This window comes from Pteropus vampyrus, unplaced genomic scaffold (assembly GCF_000151845.1).
Source record: "Pteropus vampyrus isolate Shadow unplaced genomic scaffold, Pvam_2.0 Scaffold397, whole genome shotgun sequence".
NCBI classification, from domain to species: domain Eukaryota; kingdom Metazoa; phylum Chordata; class Mammalia; order Chiroptera; family Pteropodidae; genus Pteropus; species Pteropus vampyrus.
The window spans coordinates 1,442,961-1,455,616 of NW_011889178.1; the positions used below are offsets into that span (position 1 = coordinate 1,442,961).

The 12,656-nt window shown below is 31.1% G+C and overlaps 1 protein-coding gene and 1 pseudogene across 1 annotated transcript in view; one reads left to right on the forward strand and one right to left on the reverse strand.

Annotated features, from left to right (window-relative positions):
* MTREX (Mtr4 exosome RNA helicase) overlaps window positions 1-12,656 on the forward strand; it is a 77,115-nt gene that overhangs the window by 13,233 nt on the left and 51,226 nt on the right. Inside the window, exons 6-13 of the mRNA XM_011380620.2 lie at window positions 3,817-3,991; window positions 5,007-5,097; window positions 6,309-6,433; window positions 7,465-7,563; window positions 8,045-8,147; window positions 9,550-9,681; window positions 10,561-10,640; window positions 11,934-12,044. Coding sequence (XP_011378922.1) covers window positions 3,817-3,991; window positions 5,007-5,097; window positions 6,309-6,433; window positions 7,465-7,563; window positions 8,045-8,147; window positions 9,550-9,681; window positions 10,561-10,640; window positions 11,934-12,044 — 916 coding nt within the window. The remainder of the gene's footprint in view (window positions 1-3,816; window positions 3,992-5,006; window positions 5,098-6,308; window positions 6,434-7,464; window positions 7,564-8,044; window positions 8,148-9,549; window positions 9,682-10,560; window positions 10,641-11,933; window positions 12,045-12,656) is intronic.
* Window positions 281-399, reverse strand: LOC111731779 (annotated as a pseudogene).

Consider the following 12,656-nt stretch of genomic DNA (forward strand, 5'->3'; position numbering starts at 1 on the left):
TAGTCTTAATCTGTTTTCCAGCCTCAAATACATTATGGTCTCATACCATCCCATTTCTACCCAGTAAAGTAGGACTTTTTCTTACTGATCCCCCTCCTACTTTTCCTCCTAAGGTACAGATATAGAAGAAGAGGTTTGGTTTATTTTATTTTATTTATTTGTTTATTTAGTTAAACTTTTTTAATTTTAAAATTTTTTTTTTAGGCAAGGCAACCCTTGGTTAACCTCATAGATTGCAAGGACCTTGTCATCTTACAATCTCTTATGTTTTATTTTTTTATGCCTACAGCACCTGGTCTTCCTAGGTGGTCTCCTATCCAAGTACTAACCAGGCCTGACCCTGCTTAGCTTCCGAGATCAGACGAAATCCAGCCTGTTCAGGATAACATGGCTGTAGACTGAAGAAGAGGTTTAACTACTTTTAATTCAATTATTTTTCCTCACTTAAAGAAGGATACAATATGTTTGATGCATTATCCATTTAAAGCCAACATATATATAGTTCTTAGAATTCCAGAGATTAGTGTAGCTTTGCTTTCATTTTTCCTATAAGAGGAGAGAAGTTTTCAGTGGAAGAAATTATTGCATGTGTGCTGAAACCTGTCAAATTCTGGGATAGGAAACCACAAAGAGAAATTTAAGAAATTCTCTAGAGTTATACTTTTGAAAATCTGGTGAGGGCTGCTGTGGGAAACAGTCTTACTGTTATTCAAAAAGATAACATAGACTTAACATAGAACTCAGCAATTCTACTCCTAGGTACATGCCACAAAGAATTGGAAACAGATACTCAAGCAACTACTTGATAATTAGGGAAAGTGATGGAAGTGTTAATGAGTAATGGGAATCATTTTACTATATATATATATACACACATGTATCAAATTATAACCCTTAAACAGTGTTATATGCAGTTATATCTCAATAAAGCTGGAAAGAAATAAATAAATATACATCAAGGATAAAAAAAGAAGCATTGTATTTTGTCAAATGCTTTTTCCATCTATTGAGGCAGTGATGTATTTGCTTTTATCTTATTAATGTGTATTTTCTAATGTTAAACTAACCTTATGTTTCTGGAATATAAACAATCTGGTCGTTTATGACAGATGACCATTTGTATATGTTGCCAGTTTACTCACATTTTATTCTGGACTTTTTTTTGCATCTTTCTTCGTGAGGGTTATTCGTATGTAGTTTTCTTATACAGTGTCTGCCTTTGGTATCATGTTAATGTTGACCTAATAATATAAGTTTGGGAAGTGTTTCCTCTTGGTCTATTTTCCAAAAGACTTTGTGTTGGTTTGGTATAATTTTCTCTTTAAATGTTTGAGAGAATGCACAAATGAAGCCATCCGAACAACTTAGGCTTTTCTTTATGGGAAAATTTTTCATTCCTAATTCAGTTTTCTTTCTTCTTGAGTGAGTTTTGGTAATTTGTGTCTTTCTTGGGGTGGCATTAGATTATTGATTTTAGATCATTCATTCTGTCTAATGTGTTTAAAAGTATACATTTTCGTCTTAGTACAACTTTAGATGCATCCCATAAATTTTGGTAGTTATATTTCATTTTTAATTCAGTTCATTTCTTAAGTATCTATTCATTTTCTCTCATGTTGTTTACTTTCCAAGCATTTGGTGATTTTCCATATATCTTTGTTTTTGATTTCTAATGTAATTTCTGTGTAGGTGGAAAAGATTATGACTTCAATAATTTAGTGATATGGTTAGATTTACATTTATCTTTTGTTTTTTAGTATATGTCTCATGTCTTTACAGCCTTCTATTGTATTTAACAAATGCTTTTTAGTGTACCATTCTAGATCTTTTGTTGATTTTTTTTTAGCTTTGAGTTAATGTTTTTTTTGTAGTTACTCTAGGGCTTACAGTGTGCACTTTTAACTAAATCACAACTACAGTTTCTGTGAAATATCGACACCTTAGTCGAATATTTTTGTGCTATTTTTGTCATAGTTATTTCAACTGTATATACTATAAATCTAATGTAATATAGTGTAATTTTTTCTTAGTCTTATGTTTTAAAAAAGTATTAATTGAATAAAAGAAATAAACACACATATAGTCTTATATTTACCCACATTTTCATCATTCCTGGAACTCTTTATTCTTTTCTCTGGATTTGAGTTAAAGTATTTTTAAAGAATATTTCTTGCAGGGTAGATATGTTAGCGATGAATTTCCACTGTTTTTATGTGGAAACTATTTTGCTTTTGTTTTTGAAAGGATAGTATCACTGAATATAGATTTATTGGTTGACATTTTTTTCTTGTAACATTGTTTAGTCATTTTACTGATTGTTTCATTCTATTTGATTGTTTCTAGTCAGAAGTTAGCCTTAATTATGTTGTTGTCTTGTATGTGTTGTTTTTTTCTTGTTGCTTTGAAGATTTTGTCACTTAGCAGTTACACTATGTTTCTAGGTGTTTCTTTTTCAGATTTTCCTGTTTGGGCTCATTGTGCTTGCTGGATTTGTAGGTTAATATTCTTTTAAACAAACTATGAAGTTTTTCTTTTTTTTTAATATTCTTTCTGCCCTCTTTTTGAAATTTTCATTGAGATGCTTGAGGTTGTCCCACAGATCTCTGAGAGTCTTTTTTTCTGTTTCTCTCTTTTAGGGCTGATCATTTGTATTCATCTATCTTCACATTTACTCATACTTTTTTCTGCCATCTCAGATCTGCTCTTGAGCCCATCTAGTGAATTTTTCATTTCAATTATTGTACTTTTCATCTATAGAGTTTTTATTAGGTTATGTTACAGTTTTGGTTTCTCTGTTGAGATTGCCTATTTGTTGAATCATTGTCCTATTTCCTTTAATTTTGAGAATATGGTTTCCTTACATTTTTTTGGACATGTTTTTAATAGTCACTTTGGGGTCTTTGCTAAGCCCAACATCTGGGCCCACTCGGAATCCGTTTCTCATGATTTCTTTTTTGCCTAAGTGTAGATCACACTTTCCTGTTTCTTTTTATATCTTTTGCTGAAAAGTTGATATTTTAGTTAATATATTGTAGCATCTCTATATTCTTTTTTCTTAACAGTTTATATTTGATTATGCTTGGACAGTTTTTAATTTTTTAATTGTTTATTTCATTATTTGGGGGGATGGTTGAAATTATTATTTTTATTTCCCGAAATAGTTAATAAGTCTGTTGGGGGAGGGAACTGTAACAAGGAGGATCAACCACAGTGCTTAGTTCTGATTTCATGGTCTAAATTTAAACACTTAAATTCAATTGAATTTCTTTTTAAGAAACAAAATTCTTACATTCTATTAGCTGTAGAAGAGCTTTTATGTAATTAGAACCCACCATAATTTCCAATCAAAGACTGATTTGGTCACTATTACATGTGCTAAAATTAATTTATTTGTGAAACTCAAAAGAAAAAACTTCATTTTCCAGTGTTTCCTAATTGTTTATACTCTGGATATGTATAAACTGACAGGCACAGTCTCTAAACTTTTGGAGGCTCATTTATAGGACTGAAGGTATTTTGCTTACAAGAAATAAGGTAACCATTAGCGATCCATTAGTATTAGTAATTAAGTTACATTAACTCCAAGAGACCAGAGTTAAAATTAAAATTTTTTAGTTCATTTAGACCACTACACTTCAGATTTATCATAATAATTATTACTATAATAGTTTGTGATAGCAGAATTTGCTAATAGTTCATTTAAGATAAGTAATTAGGGAAAATTCAGACTTAATTTATATAACAGAAGTTTTAAAATCATATTTTAAAGAAAAGGTTTTATAAGTACTCTATTTTTGTGTGCTTTCACATTTGTAGGTATGCCATTGCATTGGCCTTAAGGGAAAAACAGCGTGTAATATTTACTAGCCCAATTAAGGCTTTGAGTAACCAGAAATACCGTGAAATGTATGAAGAATTTCAAGATGTTGGTCTGATGACGGGAGATGTTACTATTAATCCTACAGCATCTTGCCTTGTTATGACCACAGAGGTAATTTATATGGTGCCTCATGCAATTTTTCCTTTTTAATTTATAACATCTAATGTTTTATCACTTGCTCTATATAGATAAAATATAATACTTTCTGAATAAATTTACTTGAAAGGGATAAAGTTCATCTTAAAATGTTCTAGTAATTATATAAATTCAGTTATAAATTACCAATTATTTTTGTTATTTGTAATATAACATTGATATAACTTTTTCTTGACCAAGTATTTTTAAAGACATTGTCAGTGACATGAAAATACTCTGATGGTTTTGTTTATGTACTTTCAAGGATTTGAGTACATAACTTCCTATAAGTAGTGGCTCTTCCTTCCATGTGATATTTTTCTTCTGCATCTGAGTGTTGATACAAATAGTAAATAAATGACTTTTAAAAAGATGCCCAATTATGTTTAGCTTTTCTTATAACCACAGTTAAGGTTTGCATTTACTTGTAACATGTTTGGAACAGTTAACTATCTCCGTACTTTTTATCTTTGCATTTTATAAGAACATGGTATAATAGAGCATAACTTAGCTTCTGGTCTGCAGTCATCTAGAAGCATTGCTCACTTTTCATTTTGATGCCCAAAGTAAGTTTTATTTCCATTCTCTAAACTTTCTGCCAGAAAGTACATTGTGAGATGAGGCAGAAAAAAATGAGTAAACATTATGAGATGTAGTGTGTTGGATAGAAGATAGTTTTTAAGTTGCTATCATATCCTAGGAAGTATAGATCTTCGGATAAATGCTGTACATATAAGGAAGTGGCTTCATATTTGACATGTGGAGATAGAGGTGGTAATAATTCTCTTTATGGATCATTTCTGATTGCCAGCTGTTGAGAAGTAATTTATTTTTAATTTATAAGAAAAGCAATATTATATAATTTATGAAATATATTTAAAATATAACCCCCTAAAGTTATTTTGTTTCCATTGAAAAAGAATTTCCAGAATTTTTTAGAAGAGCTTTTATTATGTCAAAATTCTGCTAAATCTTCTATTTTTTTCTTTAGATTTTGAGAAGTATGCTGTACAGAGGTTCTGAAGTTATGCGAGAAGTTGCTTGGGTTATATTTGATGAAATTCATTACATGAGAGATTCAGGTATATTCTTCTGTGTTGTTGAGATGTCTGCCATGTATTTTCCTTAAAGAATGGCATTAAGAATTTAGAATAATATTTGTTACAATTTGCTTTGATATTTCATGTGGCTAGAGTTTTAGTAAACTAAATGGTGGACAACATAATACAGTATTTGCAGTAGGATCTCATTCATAAGTAGTAACTTTTTCTAGGTGAGAAAATGCAAATTCGAATAAAACAAATGGAATTAAAACTAGTTTGCTTTTAATAGAGAGCTCTCTAATATAACTAATGTTAAAGAATTTCTAAAACTTCTAGCCTGCAAAATTGATTTTTATTGTTATTTTAGTTTTTTAAAAAAACTAAGAAATGCATGCTTATGGTTAAAAGAGATTATGAAATAAAAATGATCAAAAAATTGTAAATATTCCTTTATTTGAACTATTACACTATAATGGAAAAGTAAGTAAACTTAGAATTTTGGATGAAACTGGAAGCGCTGATGTTAACAAACACATTTAAAAATTTAATGTTTAATATGTACACACCTAAGATAAAACTTAGTTGTTATTTAAATTAAAGCACTAAGTTAACCTATATTTATAGTGAAAGTAATACAGTTTAAGAAATCATGTACCCTTTAAACATTTAACCCTTTAAGATTCATAAAATTAAGTTCTGAGCAGAGTTGTTTGGTTTTAAAGTCATGAATCCTGTATTGATTTGTTTATTTTAGGGAGAAATTCTGAAACTGATTTTTTTCCCCAATTTTGATAAAAATTGACAGTTTTTTGCTGTTCATCAGATCTTTCATCTCTAGAGTTCATGAGGATAATTTGGATGAAAGATATATGGTATTGTAATGGTGTTTCTCTGAAATTTGTTGCTGTAACTTTCCACAAGCCATTAATTTCTGCTTCTCAAAGTGAAATGTAGATATTTCCATTGCTGTGGGACTCCTCTTACCCTGTTTGAAAAGGATTCAGTCTGAAGCTGCTCTTTGCAGTATGTCATATCAGAGTACATTGTGTTTATAAGTGATTTAGTCTTACTAACTTTCTACAGATAAATTCATGGTACAAACTAAAGCAGTTTTCATTAAAGATCTGTGGCTAAAAATATCCTTGTGTAAAGTGGTCTGCATTTCTCATTATTGAGCTTGAGAGAAGATAATTTTAGACTACTTGTCAATAAAGTGACATTGGATTCCAAGGTATATTTGTTTTTTTCAGAGCGTGGTGTGGTATGGGAAGAAACTATCATTTTACTTCCAGATAATGTTCACTATGTCTTTCTTTCGGCTACTATTCCAAATGCCCGACAGTTTGCTGAATGGATTTGCCATTTACATAAACAGGTATTTTTTCGTTTTTTTTTTGATGTCTTCAATATTTAAACTGTTACAACCTGGCCTTATTATGTCTGTGCCTATTGTTGCCTAGCATAAAGACATTTTACTCAAACTGCTTCCCAAATTAAGCAAGATTGTCTAAATGAAGTGACTAGCTAAGCTATTGTAGACTTCTGAGTCCCATATCAAACCCAGTATATCAGAATCTCTTGGAGTAGGGTCTTGGAAGTTCCAACTTTTAAAAGCTCCCAGGCTGATCTTACAGATCCGGCAGATTTGGAAATTACTACATTTAGTCCTACAGTGAGCCATGAGAACACAGAATTTCCTATAAGACCTGGGTAACAGGAAAAAGCTGGGCATGTGCTAAGCATGTGATTTGATTTTTCTCATGAGAACACAGTAAAAATTTTTACTATTTTTGCCTTTCTAGTCCAACTTTAGCAGTGGTATAGGACTTTATAACAAGTATTTGTTCATGTGTAATAAATTTATTCCTGCCCTTATTTTTCTTTTACAGCAGAGCCCTCACAAACTTATCTGTAAGCTATTTTTAATGGTGTTTTGGTGACACCCATGTTTGCTCCTGTAGGATAGAAACCAAGTGGATCTTTTAGATGAACTAGATCAACCTGCTGCTTTATTAAGGCTTTGAGAACCCTCAGTGGGGCCGAAAAGTTCCATTTTACCTTAGGGAAAATTCTCTTTCAGCATACTACTGCTCTGTAGAAACAGGCATCTTTTTTTTTTTTTCTATAGCATCACAGGTCTAGGATATGAATCTAAGATTATTATTGAAGCTTAAATCTTGTATTTGGCTCTGATTAGGAAATTGGTAATATTGAACAAACAGATGGTAGTATAATTTAATAGACCTAATTTTTCCACCTTTTTCTCTTGCCTAGTTTTAAAGTGATTTTTATAAAGTTTTTCTTTTTTCAAGGTCTTTTAGGTAGGTCAGATACACAGAGATACACAGTATTATTATTGAAGAAATAAAATACTACATGTTTAATTATATTTTTTTCTTTTTACAGCCTTGTCATGTAATTTACACAGATTATCGGCCTACTCCATTGCAGCACTACATTTTTCCAGCTGGAGGGGATGGCCTGCACCTTGTAGTTGATGAAAATGTAAGGGAGTAATTGTCACTCTTATATTTGTAATGTCATACTTTTGTTGTTTATACCTGTTTTTCCTTAAACTAGAGAATAGTACAGAACCATTTTTTTCCTTAAATTGTTTTATGGTCCAAAGTTGTTGGTTTTGTGTTGTATATATTTTTATTTCAAAAAATTTATTTAAGACTTATATGTTTCTCTTGTGCATAGATTAGATTTCCTTCCTTTCCCTATATTTTCTAAATGCATGTAGAGTAGGGACTCTAGACATGTTTCAGGTATCTTAGGTTTTGCTTTTTCCAGTTTTAATACCTCTTTATCACCTTTTATTACCTCTTACCACACATAATTTTTGAACTATTTTAGTGACCTTTGTTATAATTATTATTAAATTATTTTTATTATTTGAGGAAGCTTTGTTTTGATGTGTGAAAAATGTTTGGATTAGGATTAAATGTTAATGAAGTTACATAGAAAAATATCTCTAATTCAGGGTGACTTCAGAGAAGATAATTTTAATACCGCAATGCAAGTTCTTCGAGATGCTGGTGATTTGGCAAAAGGAGATCAGAAGGGGCGGAAAGGAGGAACAAAAGGTAATTTGGAACTTCTTTTGAGGGAATTTTACATGTAAATTGTATTTTCAAATGACATTTTTTTTTCTTCAGGAAGTTATATAAAGATCTAGATAATGTACAGTCAAATCGAATGAATAAAGGTTGATTTCTTTTTCCTGCCTGACATTTGTTGAGATATAATTCACATACTATACAGTTCACCCATTAAAGTGTATCATTCAGTGGTTATTAGTATATTCACAGAATTATGCAACCATCACTACAGTCATTTTTTTATTGAGATATAATTTATGTACCATAGTTGTCACCATTTTCAATATAATCACAAAGTTATGCTACTCTCTAATTCTAGAATATTTCCATCAACTCAAAAAGAAACCCATACCCCATTAGTAGTCATTTCTTCTTTTCCCCAAATCTCTTTTCCTCACTCTTCAGCCTTTGCTAATCACTTTATTTTTCTGGACATCACATGTAAATGGAATCATACTATGTCTGATCTTTTGCATCTTAGCAAGTTTTCAGGGTTCATCCATGTTATAGCATGTATCAGTACTTCATTCCTTTTTATGTTCAAATAACATTCTATTGTATGAATATACTATATTTTATTTATCCATTCATTAGTTGATGGATTTTTGGGTTGTTTCCACTTTTTGATTGTTGCAAATAATGCTGCTGTAAACATTTGTGTTATTGAAGAATATATGTTTTCTTGTGAATACATAGCCCCTACCCCTAGGAGTGGAATTGTTGAATCATGTGGAAATTCTGTGTTTTACCTTTTGAATAACTGCCAGATTATTTTCCAAAGTGGCTGCACTATTTACATTCCCATCAGAAGGGTATGAGGTTTCCATTTTCTCCATATCCTTGCCAGTACTGTAATCTGTCTATGTGATTATCATCATCCTAATAGTATGAAGTGGTATCTCAATCTGGTTTTGATTTACATTTCCATTGTAGCTAATGATGTTGAGTATGTATTCATGTGCTTATTGGCCATTTGTATATCTTCTTTGGAGAAATATTTACTCAAATTCTTTACCCATTTAGAAATTACATTGTCTTTTTGTTGCGTTGCAAGTAATCTTTATATGTTCTGGATACTAGACCCTTATAAAATACGTGATTTGCAAATATTTTCTCTCATGTTGTGGGTAAGGATTGTCTTTTCACTTTATTGTTGATGGTTTTTGAATTAAAAAAAATTTTGATTTTGATGAAATCTAATTTATCTGTTACTTTTTGTTGTTATTGCTTGTGCTTTTGATGTCATATCCAAGAATGCTTTCTGTAACCCCAAATCATGAAGATTTACTATATATTTTAAAAGAGTTTTGTAGTTTTAGATTTTGTGTTTAGGTCTATGATCCATCTTGAATTAATTTTTGGGTATGTTGTTATATACTCTTTGCAGGACCATCAAATGTGTTCAAGATTGTGAAGATGATTATGGAAAGGAATTTTCAACCTGTAATTATTTTCAGTTTTAGTAAGAAAGATTGTGAAGCCTATGCACTTCAAATGACCAAATTAGATTTCAACACAGGTACTTTATAATTTTAGTATAGTTTTAATGTTCTGGGAAAATGTAAATATATATCCGATAAGGCATTATCAATTATATACTGATAGGATATGCAATTGACCTTATAGTTGCAGTAGCAGGTACTCATCACATTCGTAAAATCTTTAAGAGATCCTTGATTTGTCATTTCTTTCCTTGCCTTCTCTTTTCTTTTATTTGAACGTATAAGTATATTGCTATGTGTAAAATCCAAAGAACCATACTGAGAAATACTAGAATCATAACCTTTTTATACTTTGTCACCATGAGCTCCTTAGTTATTGTGGTTCTGTGACTCCTTAGGGGGCATTCTCTTCATCACACCTCCTTGTGTGTAGAAAGTACTCCGGTTTGTTTTTCTAGAAATCCAAACTGGGAATTCTTAACCTTTACCTAACCTTTACGTAATCTTAACCTTTACCTAACCTTTACCTAATCTGTTTAGTTCAACAGATATTTATTGGCTTTTTATTATTTAATAGACACTGTTCAAGAAGGCAGTGTAATGGGTAAGAGCATAGGCTTTGGAATTGTTCTAACAGTTACTAGCTGTGCCCATTATTTGCTCTAAGTTTCACTTAATAGTGGATAGTAATAATCCTGTGACTGTTAAATATTACATATAGAGTACTTAGTGTATTGTTACTATTTTTATAAGATAGTACTTTTATTCATGGATTTAGTCTGCTATATTTGCTTTGAAAGGTAGTGAATTTTATTAAATAATTACTTAACCATTTTAATCTACTTTTCTTTCTATCTCAAATACTGACTTTTCCTTTACCCTTTATAGACTCTTCTTTTCAGTGTTTGATATTACTGACTTATTTAGATATTTATGTCCGTTTAATTTTCTCTTAGATGAAGAAAAGAAGATGGTCGAAGAAGTATTCAGTAATGCAATTGACTGCTTGTCGGATGAAGATAAAAAGCTCCCTCAGGTTTGTATTTAATGTCACTAAGGTATGGATAGTAATAGATAGCATATATTCACTTTGCATTTATTTCTTGTTTTTTTTACTATATCGCATTGTTTGCACACTGCAGTAAACATGTTGCATCAAGCACCGAAATAATGCCTTTATATTTTAAATTTCTGGAAAGGTGAGAAAAGGAAAGATTTGCTGCCTGAGGGAACTCTTCTCTGAAAGTTATTATGGTCTAGAAATTACTGCTTCTGTTCCTAATACTGTAAAATTACTAATGTTAGTTACAAGTCATTAAATTCCTTAAGGCTACCAGACAAAACAAGAGCACACACCTAATGAAAGTCATGTATATTTAGTGAGGAACATAATGTCCACTTTGCTTTAATATAGTGGCCTTTTCCTTTGTCTATTAGAATTGCCTGTGGAGTTCTGAAATACTCTTAATGCCTGGGTGTCACTGCCAGAGATTCTGACTTAATTGGTCTGATGTTTTATTATTTGAAACATATTATATGATGTTTGTCGTTATTCGGTTATTAGAATCTTTCAGAAGCTCTCCAGGGGTTTCTAATTTCTATCCAACTCTGAGAACTACTGCTTTAGTCCAATATAACATATGAAAGTTTTATTTTGTGTAAAGTTGGGAGGTCATAGTCTGCTTACAAATGATTGCTTTGATTATGAGTGCTTTATGCTAAGACTGCAATAGCATGTTTTCTGGTATTTACCATACTACTTAATATACAAAATTTATTGTAATTTTTTTTCCCAGTTGAATTATTATATCTAAGGACTGAGCCATCTTTGTTATCCTAGCATACTTCTAATAGCAGATATTTAATGGCATTTGATATAGTGTTAAAGAGAATGAACTCTTCAATAATTCATTTGTTTTTAAATGGAGAACATATTTGTATTAAATATGCTTTATGGTTTGTTTTTGTTTTTGGTTTGGTTTGAATTGGCCGGTATTTATTTTGTGCAGATACAAACTTTGCCCTCATAACTTTTAATTTTTTTGGAGGAGATGAAGGGATGCTGGAAATTTGAGGCAGCAAAACATTTATAAAGTTTATTTAAAACATGCATTTCATGTTTTTTCATAAAGGAAGCTAAAACAAATATATAGTTTTGAGTTTAATAACCCGTGGGATATGGCTTTGGTTTTTCCTTTTATTCTGAAAAGGTTATATAAAGTTTTTTTAAATAGAATTCTTTCTTGTCTGTTTTTCTTAATTTGATTGGTTTAACATTTTTAATTTCCTCTTTCCCCATCTCATTGTAAAATAAACTTTCCAATTGCAGGTTGAACATGTACTTCCTCTTTTGAAGCGGGGAATTGGTATTCACCATGGTGGTTTACTTCCTATTTTGAAAGAAACTATAGAAATTCTTTTTTCTGAAGGATTGATAAAGGTATGATTTTATTTTTATTTTTTATGCCCTAGAATTGTGTGAACAGCTTGAAAATTATCTAGAACACCGTTTATAGACAGGTTTATATTGTTTTGCTTTTTATTTTTAAACCGGATAATACGGAATGACAGCTAATGAACTTGATTTTTATATATAATGTTACACAGGTTTCCCCCTCTATCCCAAGCTAGAAGGTTCCTATGAAGCTATTGTAAGCTAAAATGGCATAAATCAAAGAAGTAATTACCATTAATTTATATGGAAAATTTTTTGAGTGTTTCCAGACCCAGTATTCAACACACAATGTCTTTATTTTGTTGACCGCCATCAAAACACTTAATTAGTAGGAGAGGGGAAATGGCATAGATGATAGAGGCTTCGTTCATTTCTCTTGCACCCATATCAAAGTTATGACAGAAACATGGAGCAAACAGCAAGTAAAGTTGCCTGGAATCTAGGTGAACAGAGCCCTACAGCTAGGGAGAGAAATAATTAATCAACTTGCAATAGTAGAAGGTAGCGGGTAAAGACATGAGATTGCCAGGGCCCTAGCAGTTGAGCAGGACAGAGGCCACGGCAGCAGCAGCTGCAGACACTTCTTTTTTTTTTTTT